The 27,774-nt window shown below is 39.4% G+C and overlaps 1 protein-coding gene and 1 pseudogene across 4 annotated transcripts in view; both read right to left on the minus strand.

The window, feature by feature from the left end:
• Window positions 1–27,774, minus strand: part of PARD3B (par-3 family cell polarity regulator beta) — a 926,621-nt gene that overhangs the window by 725,006 nt on the left and 173,841 nt on the right. For all 4 annotated transcript variants that reach the window (XM_087949489.1, XM_087949488.1, XM_026673207.2 and 1 more), the window contains exon 3: window positions 6,234–6,405. In XM_087949489.1, the coding sequence (XP_087805615.1) occupies window positions 6,234–6,405 (172 nt within the window). The remainder of the gene's footprint in view (window positions 1–6,233; window positions 6,406–27,774) is intronic.
• On the minus strand, window positions 25,789–27,175 carry LOC148133092 (uncharacterized; annotated as a pseudogene).

The following is a 27,774-nucleotide window of genomic DNA, read 5'->3' on the forward strand; positions in this document are numbered from 1 at the left end:
AAACAGGTCATAAAATCAATAATGCCTCATCTAACAACCACCTTGCTTTGTAGCAGAAATTCTGGTCCCCATTGTGATCATAAGTAAGGACTACCTCTATGCAATTGTCTTCCATACCTAGGTGTCATTTTAGTTATTTGATGACTATATTATTAATTCAGAAATAAATGGCAGAAATTGTTAAGTTATTTGCCTATGAGTTATGAACCATGGTGGCACAGTGGTTAAAGTGCAGTATTGCAGGCTAACTCAGCTCACAGCCAGGAGTTCAATTCTGATGAGACTCAAGGTAGAGGAATAACATTGCCTTCTCTCACAGAGTATGAAATTATGCCTTTGCTGTTGTCATTGAAGTGAGTTTGCTTTTTTTTTCCTTGCTAAAAATATCAATGCATTTTAATAGTTAACCTTTCATCAACAATACACTGATCACTGACAACTTTTCCAAGTTCTCTTTCCACTTGATATTATACCTTTTTATCAATAGAATATTTTTACTTGTCAGTTCTCTTTTAAAAATTATTATTATCAAGCATCATCCTAAACCATGGTGCTGCAGTGGTTAGAGTGCAGTACTGCAGGCTACTTCTGCGGACTGCTGTCTGCCTACAATTGAGCAGGTCAAATCTCACCAGGCTCAAGGTTGACTCAGGCTTCCATCCTTCCAAGGTGGGTAAAATGAAGACCCAGATTGTTGAGGGCAATATGCTGATTCTGTAAACCGCTTAGAGAGAGCTTAAAAGCACTATGAAGTGGTATATAAGTCTAAGTGATATTGCTATTGCTTAATGCCTGCTGCCTAGTATAGATGCCTGCTTGCTTTAACTGAGCAGCTAGGATGATTGTTGTGGCTTGGGATTATATATTTTCTTGGCAAACGTTCCAGACATTCTTTGCCTATCCCTTCTAGCTCCCACCCCTTTATAATGAGGAAGCAAGATTGTGGAGGTAGGGTATTATATAGTGTTACTGAAACCAAAATATGTGGATCTGGACCATTTCTGATGGTAGCCACTAAAGTTCTTAAAAGATAACAATTAAATAGTATCTTTCCCCTCTATTTTAAGATCTCTATTTGTTCCTAATATCTATTTCTGCATGCTTAATCAATTACTAATTTGTAACATTTTTTAATGAGTCCTGGGTTTTTCCTATACATTGGCTGATTCTCACAACATGTTCTAAAACATTTAAAGTTACACAACAGCCATTTGTCTACTTTGATACTTCTTCAGCAAATATACTGCTATATGTTTAATAATCCTACATTTCAATAATGCTTTCCTCTAATTAATAGTTAACTATCCTATAATTATATGGATCGCTTTTAGATCTCTTTTTAAAAATCATTGTTCCAGTGGCTGCTTTCCAATCTCATTATAGGGGCTGATTTGAGAGATAATTTGTGTTTACTGTTATTTGCATGTTAGCATATCAGCAATTTCATATTTCTTTCCTTTTACTCTCAAGAGATTATCATATAAATCAAGTGATTTGTTATATTTGTAATTTTCCAAGAAATTCTAGAATGTCTTTTGTCATCCATATGTCACCCAGTACCTAGAACACCTTATCTGTAAAAGCCATTTCAGGTATAAGGTATTATACTTTTCACTTTGGAGAAAAACCTAAATAATTAATTCAGGTTTTCTGAGATCTGCCTCTTCTCCTTTAGCATTTCTGCATGATCTGACAGTCAGATGCCTTTCTGGCAGCTTTTTGATATTATTGTTATGATTGCTATGAGTTTTCTTTTATCAAATCTGTGTGATAATTAATATCACTCCATGTTATTCTTTAAATAATTCTAGTTTCTTTAACCACCTCCAAATCAATGAGGAGATCAGAGTAATATCATTTTTTATCTCCATATTATCAACTTTGAATTACTTTGTGGGCGGAAAAATCTACTAGACCTTAAGTATCTTTACCCTGTAGCAATTCAATGTTCAATAAGATGCTTCTCATCCTTTATTTGGATTTTTGATCCAGAAATAGAACTCTCCCATTATTTCACTACAGTTTGCAAGATTTCTCATAAAGGACACAAATTTGTGAGGTACAAGGTAGTCTTTAACCATTGGTTTAGGGACCATTCAAAGTTACAATGGCACTGAAATAAGTGACTTATAACTGGTCCTCACTTATGATCACCCCATAATCACATGATCAAAATTTGGCCATTTGGCAACCATCATGTTTTTACAATGGTTGCAGTGTCCTGGGTTCATATGTTTACCATTTGTGATTTTCCCAGTGGGCTTCCAGCAAGCAAAGTCAATGGGAAAGCTGGATTCATGATTCACTTAAGAACTGTAGTAATTCACTTTAAAATCATGATGAAAATCTGGTCAACTCAGTTAACAAACATCTTGATTGGCAACAGAAATTCTGGTCTCAATTCTGGTCATAAATTGAGGACTATCAGTGATCATCTAAAATAAATGTTGAAATAAAACTTGGTAGGTTAGAGGAAAGAGCTGAAGTAAGAAAACCCTATTTAATAGACACAAATGTAAAGTTAGGAAACCCAAATCAAATGCCCAAATGTAGGTTGGCTATTTCTGCCTTGGCAATAATACCTGTACAAAAGATTTTGTTGTACTACCTGACTACATTTCACACACTGTATGAGACAGCAGTAAAATGTTACTGCCAAAAATGCAAATATAATTTATACTGCAACATCAGAAATAGAGTTCACAAATCACAGAAATCAACTGTTCTGCTTTACTCTGCTTTGAACAGAATTTTATACTTTTGAAGTATAAAATATTTGTTTCTGATCATCTCACTTTGAAACAAGTTCAAAAAAGGACAATGAGGTCATCTGGGGATTAGAAAATAACTCCAGCAAGGGAGACTGAAGGACCAATGAGAAAATTGAGATGTGATGATACAAAGAGCAACCTGGTTGGGCCCTTCTTGCCCTTGGCTGTCTTTTCCTCTGGACTTGGAGGCTGTTACATTAGAGCAGGAGTGTCAAATTCATGTTGTCACGGTGGCATCATGTGACATATCAGGAATTTTTTCTCTTCGCTAAACTGGGCGTGGGCATGGCCAGCATGTAATGCATCCGGCCTATGGGCCAGGAGTTTCCACCATTCCTTCAGGGCTCACCATCATGACCACCAGCTCAGAACTGCTGCCACTTTGTTAGCTGCCAAACAGCTGATGGGTGTCCCAGTTATTTTTTTGCAGCCCAAAATTATTTTTAATTCATTATTGTGGTCCTTTTCCTTCTACATATTCTACTAGCCTGATGTACTGTATAGTGAATAGTATCACTTGACTTTGGGTTTTTCCCCCCTTTACTCTCCTTTGAAAGTGTACAGCTTTTTTTTTTTTTTTTTTGCTTTAGATATACACTGAAAATTATTTTAAAAGAAAGCATGGCTTTGAAAAGGCTGACATAAAAATATGTCATCAGTCTAAGAGGTACAGTTTCCATTTTTTGAAGCTTAGAATTTATAAATAGCAGCGACTACAACCCTTCTTTCCCACACACCATTCCAAGGCAAGTTTTATTCAGGTCTTTGAAACTTCCAAGTGTGGCAGGGAGACCAGGACAAGGACAGTCCCTCCCATCCACTTAAAATCCTATCCTTGTCAACATGAGGAAGCTGACACAGAAAGATGTGGGGATGATTTTCATATGTCTGAAATGGAGCTGTAATATAAATGGAACAGCAGTTAACAAATAAATATTGAGCCATAACTTAAACATAAAAAATCCAGCACATGAACATCAATCTGGTTGAAGCAAACATTTTAAGAGAACCTTGTCAGGGTGTACATGTGTGGCAGATAATTTTGAAGTTTACATTTTCTGCTTGCTTTCTGCCACATGTTTTTCAAAATATGGTTTTAGAATTTGTCTTCTCAGCTTTTTTTTTCCAGAAAGCCTGGAGAAAAATATGTGCTAAACAACAAGTTAAAAAAGTGGCAGAAAATTATTATTTTGTATGTTTTTCAGGAAACAAAGCTCTCCACACATCCATAATATAAAACAATAATTTGTTAGAGTACAGTAAAACACATACCGATTCAGATGATTTTGAACATTAATATAGGACTGAAACCAGAAGTTTTACTCTTGGGACTGATGGATAAATAGTTGGAAAAAAAGTCACTGAACTTCGTTTTTGGTGTTGATAACTGCAGTGAGATTATTGTATGCACAAAGACTGAAAGATTTGGCAACAACTTCAACAGAAATGGTTGGTGAAGATGATGCTGTAGATCTTGCTGAAATGGTCAAGTTGATAATATCTATGTTTATCAATGACTGAAAACTGCTTAAGAACTATTTGCATAAAACAGAAAAAAATGAACTTATGATCTATATAGTTTTGGCAATTAGATTGGGTAGTTTATAGAAAGAAGACAGTCACAGTGAAATGTTAGAGAAAGACATAAATCTACAATCTACAATCGTATTAATAACTGCCATAAAGAACATCAGAATATGTTTTTTTTCTTTCTATTCTTCTTTTCTTTTTGCACATTAGGTTTTTCTTTTACTTCATCCTTTCCCCCCTTCTTATTCTATTTTAGTTTGTATTAATATTTACTCTTACTTTTAAAACTTCCAATAAAATTATAATTTAAAAATATATTGCAAAACATAGGGTTATACCAAGAACCAAACTTACAATTTAAAAATTTAACAAGTTAAAGAACAATTACATCAAAATAAAAATATATTGCAGAGAAAAGATTTAAAAAATACACACAACTTTAAAAAGGGAAAGATTAAAAAGCATAGAAGAATTTAAAAGGAAGGCACCAGAAGATGATTTTTTTAAAAAATCAGTGAATGCATCTCCATTGAATATCTCACTGATTAGTTAAATAAGAAGCTATTAAAATATAGATAATTGCAGCTGAAGACCTTGCTAATGAAAGGAGCAGTTAAGCAGCATTACAGATTGCTTGCATGTAGCATGTTTTAAGGAAACAATAACAAAACATGAAGAGAAAGACCAAGGAAGGGCACACACTTTGAAGTGTAATTTTATGAGTATGATCTAACTTATGATTCCATATCAAATGACAATTCATGTTTAAGCATCTTCAGTGTTCACTTTGATAATACTTCATTTCTATCTAAGAGCCAGTTAAATTATTCTGTAATTGATATCAAAAGCAGTTTGTTGAAATGCCTGCTAGTGTTCATTTTAAGCTATTATACCAGAAGTATTTTATAGACTGGGAGATATCCTTGACTCACACCATTTATGCTGACATACTTAAACACAATAAAGTAAGTCAAGGACAAAGGAAACAAAGTGAACTAATGGGCAATGATGAATGGTTAAAAAAATGATTATTCTAAACATTAGCCTTTGAAGCAACAAAAAAGGAATGATGGAATACATGCATCAAACAGCCTGAGATTTTAGACTTCTATTGTTTTGAAAATGCTACAGTATACTTCGTCTTCACAATAAATAATTAAACTTCATATAAAATATGGAACAAATCCTAAAAGTATTGTTTCTCAAACTTAAATTAATTAAATTGGGTTTTATGTTTTTTTACGGTCACTTTTTTATCATTTATCAACTAATCAGTAAGCACTGCTAGATTGCATTGATGGATTGCATGTTCTAATGTAATGGGATGCACCCAAATGAATAGGGTGAACTGGGCCGTCCTGGCTTCCACAAAAGTGGCTTTAAAGAAGAGCTAATATGGTGATGATGGCACCAACTTTTTATCTATAGAACAATCCCTCTTTGTCCTGGTCTTCTTGTACAAAGGTCATGGCAATATTTCTTTCTTCTTGAGTAGTTCATCAGAAGGGAAGCCAGGTGCTCATTGGTCCCTTTCCACAAAATGAAGGCCTCTGAGACATTAAGAAAATAAGACTTTATTTTGTATATCAAGATCAGAAAAAAAGAAAGGAATCCAAAGGCACTTCTTGCTTCTGAAGAGACTGATTAAGTGAGTTGTTTCCTTAACCCAGAATCTCTGAAAATGTCCAAAGGCTAAGGCATGCAGAGTTAGGAATAGGTTAGGAATAACTCCAGGACAATTATCAAATAAGTCCTCCTCCTTCAACTGAGGCATTGGGCAATGACATATACTGATTCTGCGCACCTTTACCATGCGGAAGGTAGCATATTGAGAATATTTTATTACTGCATATAAATCCTTTGGAAGACTCAAGAAAATTACAAGGGACATTCTTATCTTAACAATCCATTCTTAAAAATGTAAGTACCTACCTAATTTCAGAGCAGATGATGTCACTTCTATCTCTCCACCAATAGGTTGAAATGCTGCTAGCTGGGCAGCTACATCAGTCTCAAAAGCATCTGGGCTGTTGCCTTCTGTTAAACTACCATTGGTGTCATCAGATTTGGGGAATGCATCTTGTTCGTCATACATGGCAATCAACTGTAAAATAAAGCAACATTTTATAAAACATTCATCATGAGAATAGGATTCCTCCAAGGAGGCATATCACCATATTACTATTTCATTTTAATCCACAGTGGGTTATGAGTTCATTGGAAATTTCTACCTTTCCCTCCTTTTCTGTTAATCTTCTCAAAGACTCAGGGTTTCATGTTATCTTACAATCAAGCCACTAGCAAAATCATTAAATACCACTCCTCAAAAGAAAGAAAGGATCCCCATCCATCAAGATAGGAGCAAAATCAGAGAAGAAGAGGCAAATAGGATAAAAGATAAAGTTAACAAACCAAACTGATTTGGTTTTTTCATCAAACAATACACAATTCTCCCTGAAAAGAGAACTCCATTGGCATAGCATTACTACAGAGAAAACACTGCTCCTAAAATCACTCATAGATGTCCATTGTTAAGGGTCACAAGATACAACTTTAAGGATTGCCTCACCTCCTAACTTAATAAAGTGAAGACTCTTGAAATGAAGTATTTCAAAGGGAACCTTTTATTAAGCAGAAGTGACAGCAATACATTCAAGGCAACGTCTGAATACCCTTAGGCAAGACAAGTAGAATTAAAGCAGTAGAGACCCCTCCCTTTAGCCAGATGCGGATTCAGCCAATCCACAGGCGTGAAGATGTTATTCTACGGGCCGCTCTGAGAAATAGATAAGCAGGCATTCCCATGGCCATCTCTGCTGGCTTTCAAAATGAAACAACCCACGTGGCCCTCCCCCCACCACATTTCCTAAGAGGTGAAAAAAATCTCAGGGCACTCCGGCACTGGGATACAAGTTATAAAATAGCAGTTGTCATAGGCAATAATAATGAATCGAATTCAAGATCCCCCCTTCCCCCAACTGAATGGCAGTATCACTTTTAGGGATCTGACAACAACAGTGCATGCTGCTAGGATGCAGGGTCTCAAGACCAGCATCTTGAAATGTCTGAAACTAGGCAAACTGTGAAATGATGTCGCAAGACACGGAGAAAGATATGTTAAGATTTCAAAAATAGAGTGCTAAAAGATGTACACATACCCCAAACATGAAAGAGACAGAGAGAGAGAAAACAAGAACACTAACATATATGAAACAGTGTTGATTAAAAAATCAAATATTGAAAAATGTTCTCATACAATTCAAGTTACATTTATTAAGAGCAAGTAATTATTTTCTAATCAAACATGATCATATTGCATTAAAACAAACAAGGAACTGATCTAAATAATATTTCATATTTTTGCTACAAAACTAATCAAAACAGTTGTTAAGGGGAAAGGTAAACAGTGACACAAATAATGCTAAAACACAACTTCTTAAAACTGGATTTGTCACCTGAAATTTTATTAGAGTTTATTGCAGAAATCAAATCCAGAAAGCACACACAGATGACTGATTCAGCAGGATTCAAATAACTTCTTTATATACATAATAAGATATGAGTAAATGTACAATATCAATAGTAGATTCTTCCAACTTGGTAGAGTGTTACAGGCAAAAACACAAACAGAGGAGAGAACACTTTCAGTTTTGATTCAGAGTTGCAGACTAGAATGCAGCTTCAGAGCTAGCTCAGAGATACAGAATCACACCCAGGCTCCTTCCAGTTTCAGTTTCCAAACAGTCCTCATTGGCTGACTTAATTGCTATGCCTATTCATTGGCTGACCTTGTTACCATGCCTCTGTCAGTTCATGAATATTCTGACACTCCTCCCTTCATGACTGGAAGAGACATAAATCCAATTAATATTCTTCCCATGGTGCACTCCACCCAATGGCTTGGACATTATGTCAGCCAGATTGTCTTCTGACGCACAGTGAAGCCAGCTAATCAATTTACATTTGATGGCTTCTCTTACATTACAATATTTAATGTCCACATGCTCGCTTCTATTTTTTTATTCTGTTACCTGTTGCCATTTTAATGCAGGCAACATTATCCTCATACACAGATACAGCTTCATTTACTTTTACATTTAAATCCTGTAACAAGTTATTTCTGAACAGAGTTCAAACAAAACAATAAATTCTGCCTCCGCAGTAGAAATGGCTATAGTTTGTCAGAGCGTTTGCAGTGTGAATACCATTATGAGACAACCCAGGAGCAAAACACAGAGACTCAGACATGGTTTACATACAACAGTTATATAGAAATATTCATGGCAGACAAATACCTTCTGAACTCTACACAGAGAAACTCTGCACTGGATATAGGACACGAGGAGAGAGAACATGCCCTCTATAATGTCTGCCTTTATATAAACACCTCTTAAAGGTCTATGCTCTTCTATACCTATATCTGACCTGGTTTCCTATCTCTCCTTCCCTGTCTCACTTTCTGGTAAACTAAGACTATGCATTAGCATGAATACCTCGTGATTTGCATGTATCTTGTTCCAATTGTTCTTCTCCTCAAAACTAGCAGATCTTGAAATTACTACCATCTGTAAACCTGTATCCTTTTGTTCCTGACTCATACCCAAAAACCTAAGCTTCCTGGCCTTTTTCTGACCCTTTCTCCTTGTATCTTTTGGAATATGTACCCAGGCATAACTGCCAAATGTTCTTAAATGAGCTAATGAGGGTTTTCTTCCATGTAACATGAAATATGGTGTTTCCTGTATTGCCACACTCCATAACTTATTAATAATATAATTTGCTGTCCTTCTGGTTTCCCCCCAGTATGCTTTACTCATGCCCACATCTGCAAGCAATGTGTCCTTCATGGTCTGCATCACATCATTCTTTCTTTCAACCACTCCATTTTCAGCAGGTATATATGGATTCATTCTTCTATGCCTTATTACTAGACTGCTTAACCACCTTGTTGCAATACTTCAGTCTTGTTTTTCAGTAAATAACGATACCCATATCTACTGTAGTCATCTACTATGACTAAGGCATACCTAGCTCCTCCTAAAGAGGGTGCCATAGGGACAACCAAATCAGCATGAATTAATTGCAATACTCTGTTGTTCTTGCACTTTTCTAACTTACAGGATACACCTTGGATTTTGACTCCTTACAAACAGCACAATCTAGATATACATTACATTTATTTAACTTAAGCCCCTCAGCTAGGCCTGGCATTTTCCGAAGTATGTTAAAACTTGCCCCAATTTCCTATGTAACAAATGTACACAATTATCATGTGTGGGAACATGCGTAAGTACACGTGCACAACTATTTTCCTACCTTCCCAGAATGTACAGGCCATCCTTCTTAACCCCTTGTGCACGTATCTGACCATTTTTACTAATAGTGTACTGTCCCCCTGCAAATAGTATTTCATAACCCTCCCTATCTAATTTGGATATACTCAACAAATTATGTTCTAATGCAGGTACATATAAAACATTGTACAAAGTATTACCTATTTCTGATACATAAACATTACCTTCCCCTTTTACAGCAGCTCTTTGTCTATTGGCCAGACTAATTTACTTTTGCTTTGCTGGTTTCAAACCAGAAAACACTTGTGGATTGTTAGAAATATGCTGGCTCACCCCACTGCCTAACAACCACGTATTCCTGGTGTATTCAGTTCTTGATGCTACCAGGGAAAATAACACTGGAGAACTGCTCCACATGTGCTGAGTAGTCCTGCTCCCTTGTCCCACTGCTCCTGTTCCTCCTCTCAGGGCAGCATCTCTGGAAATTCTCAGTAGAACCACATGTGTAGCATCTCTTCATGAAGTTCACTGTCTCAGCTGCTCTGCCGCCATCCTGGCCTTTTGTAGATGCTGGTTTGTGCTGAACGCTCTCTCCTCCCTTTCCAGGTCGCCTCTCCAGCCCTTTCTCTTCCTCCTCTAAAACCGACCAGTTAAATATGACATGGTTAAATCCTGCTCTTGCATAGACTTGATTGGTCAAAAGAATGACCCATGAACTGTCCAAAGAACTGAGCACCACATACACCTAGTGTACCTCAGTAAATGTCATTCCTCTTTCTTCCAACTCAAGGGATGTCCTTCTCATATTCTGCAGATGTGTGGACATAAACTCCCCCGGCTTCAGCTGTGCCTTATGCAGTCTCCTAGTCAGCAACACTTTACTGCACACAGTTTCTCTCACGTACAGAGTGCAATGCCTCCCAGCACTCTTTCGCAGACTGGAGACCCCTCACGTGTATCAGCGGACTGTTCTCCAAAGCCAAAATTATACTGGCTAAAGCCTTTTCATTTTTCCTCTTATCCCCATCATCCAGGACTGCCGGTGGATCAGCAACAATCATCCACAACTCCTCCCTCCGTAGATACATCTCCATCTTCACACTCCAGGAGAGGTAGTTTGTCTCATTCAACCGAAACACCAGCAAACTTCCTCCCATTACACTGACTAAGGCCATATTTCATAGTATCCTCCACAAGCCACTAACCACAATTTAAACCACTTAACTCTGGTGCAAGCTCCCACTGGGTTTCTCTTCTCTCTAGGCTTTCCAGTCACTCTGACCTTCTCTCTGTACTGGGCCCATAACCTGTCAGAACCTGTTTGCAGCATGACAATGAAGGAGTAAAACATAGCACGCAGAGACTTAAACATTTAACAGTGGTTTATATACAACAGTTATACAGAAATATAGTATGGTAGATAAATACGTTCTTAACTCTACCTGGAGAAACTCTGCACTGGATACAGGACACAAGGTGAGAGAACACATCTCTATAATGGCTGCCTTTATAGTTCTTCCTTAAAGGGGAAGAACCCATCCCCAGTCTTAAAGGGAAATACCCATGCTACACTGAATCACCTTCATTTCATCAGCTTAACATTGCATCAGACTTACAGCATCAGGCAGCTATTACTGCTGCTGGTCAGCTCTTAAATCTTAATACCTCAACACAGTTGTTTGCTTCCTGGATTTCCAACCAATTAAAGCCCCTCAAAGCAATACCACAATCCCAGAATTGGACTTTCTGGTTTTTACATCATTTGCATAATCACCATCAACACAGCATTTCAATTTTAATTCTTCAGAGACCTGTATTTGAAGACCCAAATTCACAGTTCCCTTCAAATACCCAAGAATCCTTTTTACACTCATCCATCCTGTGTTGGTGCAGCAGTAAAGTGACTGAAAATGCTTGCTGCACAAGCTATGTCTGGCCTGGACCACTGTGACAGATATAACAGGCTCCCTATTGCTGATTGATATATCTCTTGATCACAGGCTTCACTTTCATCCTCACCCAAACTCTTATGAAAATCTGTACTCATAGGTGTTGGAGCAGTATCACAATCTTTCATGTTATATCTCTCCAACAACAGTTCAATTTTTCTTTGAGAATATAATCACCTTTCTCAGTTTTTTTGTATATCTACACCGAGATAATTTTTTATTTCTCCCAAATTCTTTAATTCAAATTTCTTCTCCAACTTATTAGCAAATTCGTTTACCTGTGATACATCCTTTGCAATGAAGCAAAGATCATCCACAAATGCTAATAGTTGACAATCCGCACCTTATAACTTTCCAGTATATATGCAACCATCAGCCTTGCAACTCTTGAACCCAAGACCTTTCAATGCCTTATCTAGACACATATTCCAATTCCTGCTGACTGCTACAGCCCATAAATGGCCTTGTTCAATGTATACACCGTGTTAGGCTTTTTACTTTCATACCCTGATGCTTGAACCATGTAAATTCTGCATTAAGGAATACAGTGGTTATGTTCAAAATGCCAAATTTTATGGCCATGTGCCACTGCCAATGCTAATGCCAGCCTGATGTTTCCACTCTCTACAGTTGGCGCAAATACCTCATCATAGTGCACATTTTTCATTTGTGAAACCCCTTGTTCCACTAACCCTGCATTATATTGTACATCATTATTGGGCAGTACTTTCTTCTTGTACACCCACTTGCATCCTACAGCTTTGCTACCCTGTGGCAAAGTCATAGATGTGAACATGTTATGTTCACTCATGGATTTCATTGCCTTGTCCATGGCTTCTTTCCACTTTACTTATTCAATTTTAAGTAATGCAAATCCTTCCTTATGGTTCCTTGACTCATACCATACATTACACACTTTAACTTTACAAGCAGAATACCTGTCAGGTGGAATCTCTTTGTTCCATCGCTCTGACCTCTGTGGCATTGACTGTGCTTCAACCCTCTCTTGCTTCATATCTTTTTCAGCTTCTCCTCCCTGAACACGGACACCATCAATAAGTGAGTTACCGTCATGAAGTGGATCACAGTGACTAAGTGAATCATTCCAGAAATTTGGATCAATTCTGTTCCAATTTTTCTCTGCAAAGCTTGCAGACCTGGAAATCACTATTCTTTTGCTCCCATCGCTAAAGCGATAGCTCTTTGAGCCTGACTCATAGCCCATAAACCTGCGCTTTCTAGCCTTTGGTTGTCCCTTTCTTCCAATTGCTTTTGGAATATGCACCCATGCATTGCTTCCAAAAACCCTTAATGGCTTTCTCCCATATAGCAATGCATATTTCTCTACTTCTTAAAAAAGCTATCCACTTCCATAGCAGAACCTCTAAGCATAATCTTTTAAAAATCTTTCAGGACCAGCTCCTTGCCTAACCTATGGTCACAAGCCACGGTCATCCCCATCTTCAAAAAGGGAGACCCCAGCCTAGTTGAAAATTACAGACCAATCTCCTTATGCTGCGTCACCTGTAAAGTCATGGAATCAATTATTAACCAATCCATTATCCCCCACTTAGAGACAAACAACCTACTCTCTAATAAACAATTTGGTTTCAGAAAAAAACTATCATGTAATCTGCAACTTACACTGCAAAAACATATGGACTACACAACTCGATCAGGGCAAAGCTTTGGAACAACATACTTGGAACTAAATATAAAATTAGGTTATTTTTCTACATATTTATTTTTCTTCAATATATTTTTATTATTATGAACAAAATCTTTGCATGAAATTATCAAGTGGATAAATACTTTTTATAGGCTGTACTGAAACAGACCAGAATAAATATGTAGATATAAGATAGAATGTACACTTCTCAACCTTTTTAGCAGCACAATGTGACTGCACAATAAAATTAGTAATCACATACGGTAGTTTTATAAAATATTAATTCAATAGCAGATTAGGATGGCAGCATGTAAATCTAATAAATAACCAAGTATGAACTACTAAGAAAATGTAATAGAAGATCCTCTTTTATATTAGTTTGCCTTTATTCTATATCTAATTAGAACTATAAAATGTAAAAACATGGGAAGGGAAGTTCAAAGTTCCTAATAGGTACATATTGAACAAGACCAACTATATATATTTCTAAAGACCACATTTTAATGCATTTTTGCCATCCACTTCCAACATGCTGCCAGCCTACTTCTTGAACGTCAGTAAGATTGTTCCTCTTGCACAAAGTTCTGACAAAGTTCTTTTGTCACATTCTTCTTTTTAATCTCCTAACTCTCCCAAAATCCAGATTCTCCCAACATATTAACTGATTGAGACTGGGAAACTACATATTTTACTTTTCAACAAACGTTGATGCCACAGTAATGTAATAGTAACTATTCATAGATGTATCTTGCTCTATTAAATGCACTACTTTTTAGCCTGATCAAGGGTTCAAACATTAAAGCATTCAGTGTTATGCATATCAACATTTTAAACAGCACGTCTTTACATATGTAATCATAATTTTTCAATGTTATTATTAATTGAGGCTCATTTTGCTGAATTTCTCTTTAATGTCTGGTCCTATTGTCTTATTAAAGCAAATTGACTATAAGCACTTCCTAGAAAATGGAAACCATGAAGAAAATATTTTAATCGAATAACTGAAAATATTTTAATCGAATAACTGAAAATGTTTATCTTCTGCCCCCTCATTTCTTGCTGTATCCCAATAATGAAAACCTTAGGATAAAATTTTAATTTCTATAGCCAGAGATATGAAGTAAAAAACATAAAACCCATTTTGAGAACATACATTAAATAGGAGTTAGTCTAAGGTCCTAAAAACATCCTTCATAAGTACATCTACTAAACTGCTCAAAAGAATAAAGGGAACACAAAAATAAGACATCCTAGATCTGAATGAATGAAATATTCTTATTAAATACTTTGTTCATTACATAGTTGAATGTGCTGACAACAAACTCACACAAAAATTATCAATGGAAATCAAATGTAGCAACCCATGGAGGTCTGGATTTGGAGTTACACTCAAAATTAAAGTGGAAAAAAACACTACAGGCTGATCCAACTTTGATGTAATGTCCTTAAAACAAGTCAAAATGAGGCTCAGTAGTGTGTGTGGCCTCCACGTGCCTGTATGACCTCCCTACAACACCTGGGCATGCTCCTGATGAGGTGGCAGATGATCTCCTGAGGGATCTCCTCCCACACCTGGACTAAAGCATCCCCCAACTCCTGGACAATGTGATGCAATGTGACGTTGGTGGATGGAGCGAGACATGATATCCCAGATGTGCTCAATTGGATTCAGGTCTGGGGAATGGGCGGGCCAGTCCATAGCATCAATGCCTTCGTCTTGCAGGAACTGCTGACACACTCCAGCCACATGAGGTCTAGCATTGTCGTGCATTAGGAGGAACCCAGGGCCAACCACACCAGCATATGGTCTCACAAGGGGTCCGAGGATCTCATCTTGGTACCTAATGGCAGTCAGGCTACCTCTGGCGAGCACATGGAGGGCTGTGCGGCCCCCTAAAGAAATGCCACCCCACACCATTACTGACCCACTGCCAAACTGGTCATGCTGGAGGATGTTGCAGGCAGCAGAACGTTCTCCACGGCGTCTCCAGACCCTGTCACGTCTGTAACATGTGCTCAGTGTGAACCTGCTTTCATCTATGAAGAGCACAGGGCGCCAGTGGTGAATTTGCCAATCTTGGTGTTCTCTGGCAAATGCCAAACGTCCTGCACGGTGTTGGGCTGTAAGCACAACCCCCACCTGTGGCATCAGTTTTTCATACCACCCTCATGGAGTCTGTTTCTGACCGTTTGAGCAGCCATATGCACATTTGTGGCCCGCTAGAGGTCATTTTGCAGGGCTCTGGCAGTGCTCCTCCTGTCCCTCCTTGCACAAAGGCAGAGGTAGAGGTCCTGATGCTGGGTTGTTGCCCTCCTACGGCCTCCTCCACATCTCCAGATGTACTGGCCTGTCTCCTGGTAGCACCTCCATGCTCTGGACACTACGCTGACAGACACAGCAAACCTTCTTGCCACAGCTCGCATTGATGTGCCATCCTGGATGAGCTGCACTACCTGAGCCACTTGTGTAGGCTATAGACTGTCTCATGCTACCACTAGAGTGAAAGCACCGACAGCATTCAAAAGTGACCAAACCATCAGCCAGAAAACATAGGAACTGAGAAGTGGTCTGTGGTCACCATCTGCAGAACCACTCCTTTATTGGGGATGTCTTGCTAACTGCCTATGTTTTCCACCTGTTGTCTATTCCATTTGCACAACAGCATGTGAAATTGATTGTCAATCAGTGTTGCTACCTAAGTGGACAGTTTGATTTCACAGAAGTGTGATTGACTTGGAGTTACATTGTGTTGTTTAAGTGTTCCCTTTATTTTTTTGAGCAGAGTATATTAAAATTGTTGCAGGCAATTATTGTTAATATTATTTTAATATTACTTTTAGTATTATTTTTAATAATATAGCATTTATCCAAGAAGGAATCTTCTAAGAAAGCTGCAAAGGAAGTCAAGAGCAAAGTTTTTAAATTCCTGTTTAAATAATTGAATATAACAGATTCTATTTTAGAGTAAAATTGGACTGTTAGCCCACAAGTATATGCCTAGCAAGAAATATAGGAAATATTACTAACAACTACCAACAGTTCTAAAACTGTAATGAAAAGTTAATTCTTCATGTTTTGACCATGCAGAAAGAATTCTATTAGCAACAATGGAGAACTAATGAACCAGCACTGATTACAGTTTCCATTTTTATAGAAGGTATTCAGGAAACTGATCAACAAAATGTATCAAAGCTTGATAAAGATCACTAGTTGAACCCACTTATTTACTGCACATCTGCCACACCACATTATCCTACTGTTCAAGTGTCAATTTTGCAGTAGCTCCATCAGATTAATGCCCAAGACATTTCAGCTGTGTGGCACATAAGTCAGTGGACATAGGGAAATATTATGCATGGTCTGTATCATTGACACTAAGCAAAGGAAATGTGATTAGTACCAAATTGTATGTGACAGGGGAATCGGAAAGCTGTCAAACACAATGACATGGATTCAGTATTTAGAAGGTAGAATGGGGAAAATAAAAGGAGCGGCCAGTCTGGCTCACAGACAGCAATAGCACAGAGCAGCTATGATAAATTAATTCATTTACTTATGAAAAATTAGAAGCTTCCACATGCAGCTCTCATTTATATTCCTGTCAATCAGATTAACTAAATAAAAAGCCTGCAAGATTCAACATATTTCATAAGAGCAAAGGAGAAAAAATATTTTTGCATTTAATTAATTTTAGGGGAAGAGGGAGAAAGCTAAAGTTAGACTCCTTAATGAAAAGATTTTTTTTTCTATTTTGATTATAAGCAGCAAAAAATATTCTTATGTAATGCTTACGCAGTTACTCTGACCAAGTCAAAGAAACTTGCACAATATAAAAAGTTACATCCCGTACAGCACTAATATAGGAGTCCTAGCAGGCCTAGTAGCTGCCCTTTTACTTGAATAAATTTGAGTTTTCCTAACTTTCACCTCAAGGAATAAGGTATTTTGTCATTGAAATCCCAATCCACTCTCTACAAGACTCTCATTGCTAGTGTAGTTGGGTGCAAAATAATCCACTTAAAAACTTGTTTTAAAACTTAAAAAAAAAGAATAGAGATAACATCTTCATATAATCATCAATATAACATTCTTCATATCCACTCCCCATTCAACACAAGAAACTCCCTTCCTAATATTTCATCAAATTACAGCAGTGAAACTGACATCCAACATACATAGTTTTCACATCCCAATGACATTTTCATTTAATAATTGTAAGGAATTGCTTCTTTCATATCCCTAGGCCAGGGGTGTCAAACTCAAGGCCCAGGGGCCGGATTTGGCCTGCGAGGTGCTTAGATCTGGCCTGCGGGGCTGCCCTGGAAACAGCAAAGGACTAGGCCACAGTGCCTCTGCTAGTAGAAATGGCATTTGGGAGGGCTATGTGTGGCCTACATGAGCTCCATTTTCACTGATGGAGGGTTGCAGGAAGCTGTCACAGCTGAAAACAGAACTTGGGAGCCTGTTTTTGCTGGCAGAGGGTTGCAGGAGACCATCGCAGCTGAAAACGGAGCTCAGGAGCCCATTTTCACTGGCAGAGCACTTGGGCTGCCACAGGCGCCCCTGATACAAGTGATGTCAAGCTGGCCATCCCCACACTGGCCATGCCCACCGCGGTTTTGAAACAAAACCCTGATGCGGCCCTCAATGAAATCGAGTTTGACATCCCTGCCCTAGGTTGCAGGAAGGATAGCAAGACAAAGGGCAATCAATATGTTGTCTTTTACCTAGAATTTGGGTTCTGCTGAATTAAGTCTAACTGTTCATTTTATTTCTCAAGCGGACAGCAATTTTACTGTTGCAGAGAGAAATATGTCAGAGGAGTAAAATTAAAAGATTATTCACTTTAAGAACTGACTGAAAAAGACAAATTTAATTGAACTGTCTTTTAATTTTGTGACATCTTACTGTCTATATTTCAGAAATACAGTAACACTATTAACAGGAGCACCTTAATGGTCATTGACCAACATTTTAAAATGTTCTACATAGACAATTCATTACTGTTAGGGTTGTAACAGTTTTTATCTGATGCATATTTTTCTTGTAGATACTAGAAGACAGAAAATTATAAATGATACTTCAATTGATGATGTTACAAAATACAATCAAACTTTAAAATTAGACTTACCAGCAAATTAGCCTTAATCTATACTATCAAATTTTTAGCTGATAGGGTTTTTTTTACTTAGTACAACAAAAATGTCTTTGCATAGGTGGATAATTCAAACTGAAAATATCCAAACAAAACAAAAAACAAAGAAAATATGTGAGATTGTCCTGCAAAAGGTACTAATTGTAAAGATTTGTATATTCAGTTTGGTTACTTTGCAACTTAATTTACCAAAATTATGCACCATTTTGATTGCTTATGTGAATGTCTTCCAAATATAGAAAAAAAGCCTTGATGCTATGAAGTTGAAGTAATCACTAAGTAATGAGAAATAATTAATCTATAATGAGAGTGCAAAAAAGTGAATTAATTTATACTTTATTTTCCTTTCCTTTGTATTTCAACCAGTAAGGGTTTTTTTTAGTTGATGAGCTTGTGCTATGTAAAGATGCTATGATTAGATTCTCACTGAATTTCAAAAAACATTGCTGTTCAGGTCTTCTGTATAGTAGTCAGATATTAATTTTTCCAGCTGATCACTTTCAATTCTAAGCTCTACAGAAAATTATCTGCTGATCACAGATACTTTTGGTAAAACAGACAGAAATTAATATTGCAAAAGCGACTATAGTAAATGTTAATATTTTGAAGTGCTTGTAAGGCCTTTCAAAGTGAAATTCAGAGACTAATGTTCAATTTAATGCAATTTATTTATATTTTAAAGAGAAGATATAAAAAATCATTGGCAATTAGCAAGTGGCAAGTTATTGAAAACAAAACTAGCAAAAGGCCTTTAGAAAAAGTACACCTACAATTACTTGCCTAATGTTTTATTGACTTACCTATCCTAAGAGTGTTCATGCATTTTTAGGGGTTCATCTTAAACTATGACAAGTTCATGTATCATATACAGTATATTAACTCACACTGAACAGAGGCAGCTTCCTGCTGTATCTGACCTTAGAGTTCCCTGCAGTGTAATAACTGAATCCTCTCAGGGGGGGAAACTTTTCCATCCTACAAAGATGGAAAAAATTCTAATGCCATACTGTAACATTTATATTGAACAACTAGTGTTCTTAGAAAAAAAACAGTAGTGGCAGCCCCTTACACATGATATTCTAGTATGGAGGAGCTATAACCTACAGGTTTCCTTTCTATGCCCCTTAGAACACCCTCTGACCATGAGCATGGAAATCCGGCATCCAAATTTGCCACATTTTGAGGAAATAATTATAGTTAAAAACTAGTATCTCATTTAAATAACACTATAAAAATATCTTCAAACTACCAGCCCAGCGCACATTGCAGTCTTCCTAAAATATTATGTGTTGCCCTTGGTTACCAAAAGATTACTGTCCTGCACCGGTATATTTTACTTGAATAGGTATATATTACTTTTCATGATTTAAAAGCTAATTTGCTTGCATTCAAGATTTTATTTCATGAAATTTCCTTGCAAACAGAAAAAATCTTGATCTGAAGTGGTGTGTGTGTGTGAAAGAGAGGGGGAAGGGAGGGAGGGAAAGAGAATGCAGTTAGATTAAACTGCATCCACTAAACCCTAATTCCCCATAATGGAAACAAATCCGTATTTTATCTATATATTTTTATGTCTCATAATTCTAATGCATATATACCATTATGAAACATTATAACAACAATGTAATTAACTGAATTAAACCACAAAGATCCATTTTAAAAAAAAACAAAAATGGAAGCTAAAAATAATTGCAATAAATGCAGACCTAATGTTGATGGGTCTACGATTCCTAGGAGAATGCCATCTTAATCCATTCCCAAGACAGGAAGTTCCATACCTTTCTCAACCAACTGGCCTTCCTTGTCAGTTCGAATACAATGGCCGGTCTTTCCATCATATCTTAAGGTAAAATGAACAGGTGGTCTTTAAAGTATCCTGGAACAAAAGGGTTTCTCATGTCTTCTCACCTTACTTACAATTTTGTTTCAGAGTGCAAGAATGGAAAAATCTGATTTACAAAGTAACTGATGAATAGAACAACTTCCAGGCAAGAATGTTTAAATTGTCTCATGTAAATTATTAAGTGAGATTTCTAATAATCATTTGTCTACAGATAGGAGCTGCTTATTTTAAATTCTTTGTGGCATTATCCACTTAGCTACTACTTTTATATAAATCTCTCACCATTGAAAGAAGACTTTTTTCTGAAAGCCTGTTCATACTGTTCATGGACAGCATTTAACTTATTGGTAATCTTTCTAATATTATTATTAAATGAAGCTTCTGCAGACAGGAGGAAGAACTGATTATAGATTCTCTTCGGTATCTATCAGAAACAGTAATTCTGGATCAGGCAAAGCTCTATTTTAATCTAACACTTGGTTTTTCATAGTTCTGTAGTCAAGTAGTTACAAATAGGAGATGGGGAAACACTCCTGTGTTATTTTTCCCCTGCATCTAGTATTTATTTGGAAGTATGCTGCCTCTTCAATCCAGAAGAAGCACTGAAACTTTAAGACTATGAGCTCTGTTTAGACCTGCCTTCTAATCCCTTAAAAAGACACACAGGTCATAAACACATCTACCAGTTTAATTATATCCTGTTTGAAGAATTGCTTTCTTTTGTCTGCTTTAAATCCTCTTCCGATCAGCTTCATTGGATAATCCACTGTTCGGAGAAAGTGACAAAAATACTCATAAAACTTTTGCTCTTAAGATATTCAACCCAACTGATCTGTACTTTTTTTTGCTTCTTTTCAATTCTTTTTGAAATGTGATGACCATAAATGTATACAGTATTTCAGATATGGCCACACTTTCTACCCCTTCCATACTGATGGCTTATTTCAATATCTTTCTTAATGATTCCTAGCATGACCCTTGTTTTTATTTCCTCCAATTGCTGTATTCAACATTTTCACTGAACTATCCACTATTTTCTCAATATCATTTTCCTGGTAAGCTATACCAATACTATGAACCTAGTTTTTTGGACCCAGTATGGATCACTTTATATTAATCTGACCTCCATTTGGTTGCCCTCCCCACTCATTTTAAAGAGATGCTTCCAGAGCTCTTCCTATTCCATTTTGGTTTTTGCTAACCCAAATTATTTAGTATCTTCTGTAAAATTGACCAGGCCACAACTTATCCCCAATTCAAGATAATTTATGAGAAACTTCTAAAAGACTGATGCAAAGATAGTTCACTGAGAAAATGTACTTTCTCTACTTCTTGCCATTGAGGAAGCGGTCCTTCTACACTGTTTTGTCTCTTTTTAAAGATCTTTAACCCAGGATACTAATTTTCTAAGAAGCCATTGATGAGAAAATCTGGCAAAGCCTTTTTTAAAAAAATAAAATAAAAATATTTAATGTTGAAAAATTCAATCCACATGTCTACTGAAACTCTCCCAAAGCCTGTAAGATTCTAGAATGTTGGTGAAGCAGTGCTAATATTCTTTAGTGTGGTCTCTGTTTTTATGTCCTTATGTATTCTTTGTTTGATACTGTTTACTAATTTGTCAGGAGAAATATTAAGCTAACAACCTTATAATATTCTGATTTCTGCCAGAATCTTTTTCCAAACTTAATTGACATAAGTTAGCTTCCAGCCCTCTTGAATTAAACTTGAGATAGGAGTAAATTAGCAAATTTATCATTGCACAGGGTAAATACCAATTTGATCTGGTGGTTAGGGCACCATGCTAGAAACCAGGAACTATGTGTTGTAGACCAGGGATGTCAAATTCAAGGCCCGCGGGCCCAATTCGGCCCATGGGATGCTTAGATCTGGCCCATGGGGCTGGCCTGGAAATATCAAATGACTATCCTGTGGTGCCTCTGCCAGTCAAAATGGGATGTGGGGGGTGCACGCAGCCCCCCGTGGCCCATTTTCAGCCTTCATGGCCTCCTGCAGCACTCTGCCGGCTGAAAATGGACCAAGGGGGACCTCGCAAGCCCCTACGACCTTTTGGCTGGCAGGGTGCTGCAGGAGGCATCCGTCCTGTCTTCCCCACCTCCCCGCCAGCCTGCAGAAAATTACAATGCTGACCCAGCTGTCGAAGAAATCCAGTTTGACACTCCTGTTCTATACTCATGTTAGGCATGAAAGCCAGCTGGGTGACTTTGGCCAGTCACTTTCTTTGCCCAACCCAACTCACATTTTTTGTAGGGAAAATAGGAGGAGGAAGGAATGTTTGCCACCTTGAATAATTTATAAAATGTAATAAGTGGGATATAAATAAATAAAATATATCTTGGTTGCTGTCAACTGAAGCTACGCTAAGAAAGAGAGAGAAGGGGTGTTGGCCTTACCTGACACACTCCTCAGTGTGCTGAGGGAGAATCCAATGAATAGATTAACTCTGCCTCTCTGCTGTTTAGACTGAGTCTGTCAATCTTTCGTAGCCATGCCTCTCATGTCTGCGTCCCCAGTTTTGATGAATGTTTGACCTGAACATGTATCTTGGCTTGGCTTGGCCATTCCTGGACTCTGGACCAGATGGTTGCCAGGGTGGGGTTGGAGTCTTTCTCAGCACACCAAGAAGGAGTATGTCAGGTAAGACCAATGTCCCTTCTCCAGTGTGCTGAGGAGAATCCTCAGAATGGACATAGCAAAGCTGGTTTGTCCTAAGGGTGGGCAGCAGTCAGGCCCAGAGTCCCTGAGTCTGAGTACACCTTCTGGAGAACTCGTCTGCTGAAAGTAACTGCAAAGCAAAGCTGTCCAGCTTATAATGCCGTATAAATGGCAACGGGGAAGATCATGTCACTGCTCTGCATATCTCCTTAATGGAGGCCTGTGTAGTCCACGCTGCCAGAGTGGCTGCGCTTCTAGTGGAGTGGGCTGTCACTTGCTGAGGCAATGTGAGAGCTGAAGCTCGTATGATTTGGCAATGCATGCCTGTATCCACCGGCCTACTGTTGATGCTGTGACTTTATTACCCAATGTGGAGGGTTGAAAGGATACAAATAGGGACTCTGATTTTTGAAAGGAGGCTGTCCTCTTAATATAGATGTGGAGAGTCCTGCTGACATCCAAGGTGTGCTATTTCTTCTCTAAGGCATGGTTTGGGTAAGGGCAGAAGTCTAGTAAAATTAATTCCTGTGTCCTGTGAAATAAGGAATTAACCTTGGGAAGGAACGAAAGATCCAATCGTAGAACCACCCTGTTAGGATGAAAGACGCACAGGTCCTCCCTTATTGAGAGGGCCACTAATTCAGAGATGCGTCTCACTGAAGTGATGGCCACGAGAAAGGCCACCTTGCAGGTGAGAAAACAAAGGCTGGTGGAGTGCAATGGTTCAAAAGGTGCAGAGGAAAGAACCTTAGGCAGTTCCCAGGTGGGATATCGGTGTACTGTCGGGGATTTCAAATTAGTTGCACCTCTGGTGAAGCTGCGCACAATAGGGTGCTGGGTGAGGGACTCCAGATCCTCGACAGATAACATGGATGACAAGGCTGTCACTTGTCTGCATATGGTATTGGTGATACTGAGTGGGGTCAATAGAGGCTTTGGAGCAGAAGGTTTTCGAGGTGGAGTCATATATTCAGTTGGTAGACCACCTCCTAGAGGCTTGGCTGGAGAAGTTGTGCAGCCTTAAAGCTCTCCGCTCAAATGCCAAACTGTTAGTTGGAGCCATTGTGGTTCTGGATGGAGGAGAGCTCCCTGACTGAGGGAGATTCTGTCTGGTGGAATCCTCCAGGGCCTGGACATCGATAAGTTGACCAAGTTGGTGAACCATGGCCTTCTGGGCCAGTGAAGAACCAGGAGTAGGACCTCCACTCTTTCCGCCAGTACCTTTCTGATTACCCCTGGGATGAGGGGAAGCAGATGAAAAGCATATAATAGCCTTTGGAGGCCATGGAATGCAGAGTGCATTGACCCCTTCTGCCCCCAGTGTTGCAAACCTGGTATAAAACCTGGGTACTTGGCTGTTCAACGGGGTGGAGAACAGGTCCAAGATCAGAAAACTGAACCTTTCAGACAGTTCCTTGAACAGGAGAGGATGCAGATGCCACTCTGAGTGGTTGACTGTGGCTTGGCTGAGCCAGTCTGCCTGTACACTGGCTGTTCCCAATATATGCTCTGCTTTCAGGAATAGGAGATGTCATTCTGCCCAGAGTCCCAAGTGCTCGGCCTCTGACATGAGGGACCTGGAGTGGGCACCCCCTTGGCGATTGATATGGGCCTTGCTGGCTACGTTGTCCATTAGTATGAGCACATGGTAACTGGAGATTGTATTTTGGAACCATCTGAGGGCTAAGTGGGCTGCTTTGAGCTCCAGCCAAGTCCAATATTGTTGCATAAGTCTTCCTGAGACCACTGTCCCTATGTCATCTGAACAAACTGGCGTCCGTGGTGATGGTGAAATGGTTTGGTTTCTTGAAGGCACATCCTTTGGCTGTGGATTGGGACACCCACCACCAGAAGGATTGGAGTATTTCTGGTGGGACCCAGACTTTGGTGGTTGAGTTGCTCCTGCCTGATCTCTGGTAAGGCAGGAGGAACCACTATATGGTCCTGGCATGCAGATGTGCCCAGAGAATGATGTGGATGCAGGATATCATCTTGCCCAGGAGTTGCGAGAGAAGGGCCAGGGGCACTGTATGGTCCGATTGGATCCGAGTCACCAAAGCTCTGATGCTGTCCTGGCATTCCTGGGACAGGGAGACAATGCACAATGTGGTACCTATATATGCTGAAGCGAGGTGGCTCTTGTTGTAATTGATTGAGAATCCATGATCCTGGAGGACCTGGATTGTGAAGCATAGATCCTCTGTTGCCTGAAGGTGAGAGGAAGATTGAAACAATATGTCGCCCAGATAGCATTGGATGCGAATGGGAATAGTCCTGAGGTGAGCCTACAGTGCCGCCATTGGTGAATGTTCTGGGCACTGAGACAGGCCAAATGGGAGGGCCTTGTATTGGTAGTGCTGGCTCGCATAGCAAAACCATAGGAATCGTCAGTGAGCCGACAAAATGGGTATGTGAAGGTATGCTTCCATTAGGTCTATTGACATCAGGAAGTTGCCCTCCCGGATGCTCTCCAGTATGGACTGGAGGGACTGCATTTTGAACCTTCTGTATTCCAGATGCTTGTTGAGTCCTTTTAGGTCCAGAATTGCTCTCTACCTCCACCCCCACTCCCGAGGCCTTTGGGACTACGAATAATGGAGTAAAAACCCCTGTCTCTGCTGGTCTTCTGGAACTAGTTGGATGGCTTGAATGTCCAGGAGGAATTGGATTGAAGCCTCCAAAAGGTTTCTTTTTGTTTCATTTTTTAAGATGGGGCAACGAATGAAGAACCTTGGGGGGTGGAGAGAAAGTTGAGAGTGAGGCCTAGTCTTACCGTGTTCAGGACCAATGCATCTGTGGTGGTTTCCTCTCATTGAGATGTGAAGAGACTTAGACGGCCATCAATGAGAGGGTTGGAATTGCAGTCATCGAGAGCCACAGAAGGCACAACTTCTGTTGCCTCAAAATGACTGTTTGGACTGGACCTGCTGTCTGTTCCTGTGCCTATAGCCGGGTCTGTCGGGTTGGTGATCCTGACATTGGAAATGTACCTTCTGTGGGTGTAAGAAGTCAGATACAGTACCTGCTGGTCTGATTGAGGGCCTTCAAAAGTAGGATGAGAGCCAACGGTCAGCACCTGGACGTAGAGATTAGGACTTTCTTTTTGTCCTTGGTTTCTACGAGGATAGGCTCTAAGGCCTCTCTGAATAGCTTGTCACCCTTGAAGGAGCAGAAGCTAGCTTCCACTTGTATTTCATGTCTGCCTGCCAGTGATGGAGCCACAGTAGTCGGCGGGCTTTCACAGATGAGGTGATGGTCCTGGAAGCAAATTTGGCCGAGTTCAGTGTGGCATCAGCAGAAAATTCTGCTGCCACTACCAGTTCATTTATATCCTGATGGGTACTGGCAAGAGTCAGATGCAAGCAAGAGTCACCAGCCGGGACTCTTGCTTGCATCTGTCTGAGCCAGAGCAAGGAGGTTCTGTTGAAGAAGGAGGTGGCTGTAGCCGCCTTCACCACCCAGGCAGCCGCCTGATATGTTTTGTGGAGCATAAGTTCTGCTCTCCTGTCCTCTGTTTTTAAGGCATCCTCCGTGTCATTGGACATGATGATGGAGGATGCTAAGGCCGCCACAGGCCCGTCTATTGCTGGCATTTGTAATATTGCAGTGAGGTCTGGGGCCACAATATAGAATCTCTTGTTGCTCCTGCTCGGGGGTGGGTATGCCCCTGGTAATGCCCATTGTCATTGGATGATGTTCAGGAATAATTTTGGGGAGGGAATCTCCTCGTTATCTGTGGCAGGCTCTGAATACAGTAAATCATTTGGGTCAGACAAGCCCAATGCTGAATCTGACGTGGCTGGGTCTGCTCCTATGTCTTGGCCTTGTAGAAAGGTGTCTTTAACAAGGCAGGGCAAAAGAGCTCTGTGAAAGCTGGGTAGGTCTGGAGCCACCCCTTCATCCACAGACAGCATCAATTCCTTATGTTCCTCATCCTCCGAGAGAGATTATCAGCTTTGTATAGAAGAGAATGAGGCCTTTGGAGGACCAACAATTATCTTGGAAACTGGGGTGCAGAATGCTGCCCTTGGTGCTGGGTGTTATCAGATGCTGCAGAGGCTGTCTGATGATTTTGCTGCAAGCCTGGGCAATAGCCTCTGAGATCAAGAGCCTTATTTGAGTGGATATTTCTGGTTCCTGATTTTCCCTTGGACAGAACCCCGCCACTGTAGGAGTAAAGGTAGCCACTGGGGTAGGCTTTATCCTTTTTGAAGCTGGTTCCCAATGCCCTTCTGCTGGAAGCAGATTGGAAAGGGGGAAAAGGAACATCTCATTGCTATCTGCCATTGAAAACTGTGGCTGAGAAGGTTGCTCTCGAGTGCCATTACTACATTACCATTGCTCTCGAGTGGACCCAACCCTTAGAAGAAGGCAGACTCATTTTGAGTGGAAACACTGCTGCTGATGCACCGTAGACTGGGCAGTGACTCCAGTCCCCTCCTCAGTCCGCAGGTAATTTCAAGGGACCTCAGCACCACTGGACTGAGTTGGATAATGGCGACTATGCTGGTCAGATCAGAGAGCCTGCCTGTCAGTTTGCTTTCCCTGCAAATGCTGGAGGAAGCTGATTGTCTTCCTGTTGCCCAAGTGAGAATCCAAAGAAAGGAAATTCTGTGCCTTTTGCTCTTTGAGTTTGAAAGGTTGGAGTTAATCTATAAGATTAATCTATTCAAGCTGAAGACTGAGTCAAAACTGGGGACACAGATGTGAGAGGCGTAGTTACAAAAGATTGACAGATTCAATCTAAAGAGCAGAGAGGCAGAATTAACCCATTCTTTGGATTCTCCTTAGCACACTGGAGAAGCAGTTAAGGCAATGTTCAGAGACCAAGAACAATTCTGGACACAGAAAAACAATCCTACTAATTGCTTGTATGTCTTTGTTGT

Source organism: Notechis scutatus, chromosome 1 (assembly GCF_049901735.1).
Source record: "Notechis scutatus isolate UNSWTSFEM ecotype Mainland chromosome 1, rNotScu1.2, whole genome shotgun sequence".
Taxonomy (NCBI): domain Eukaryota; kingdom Metazoa; phylum Chordata; class Lepidosauria; order Squamata; family Elapidae; genus Notechis; species Notechis scutatus.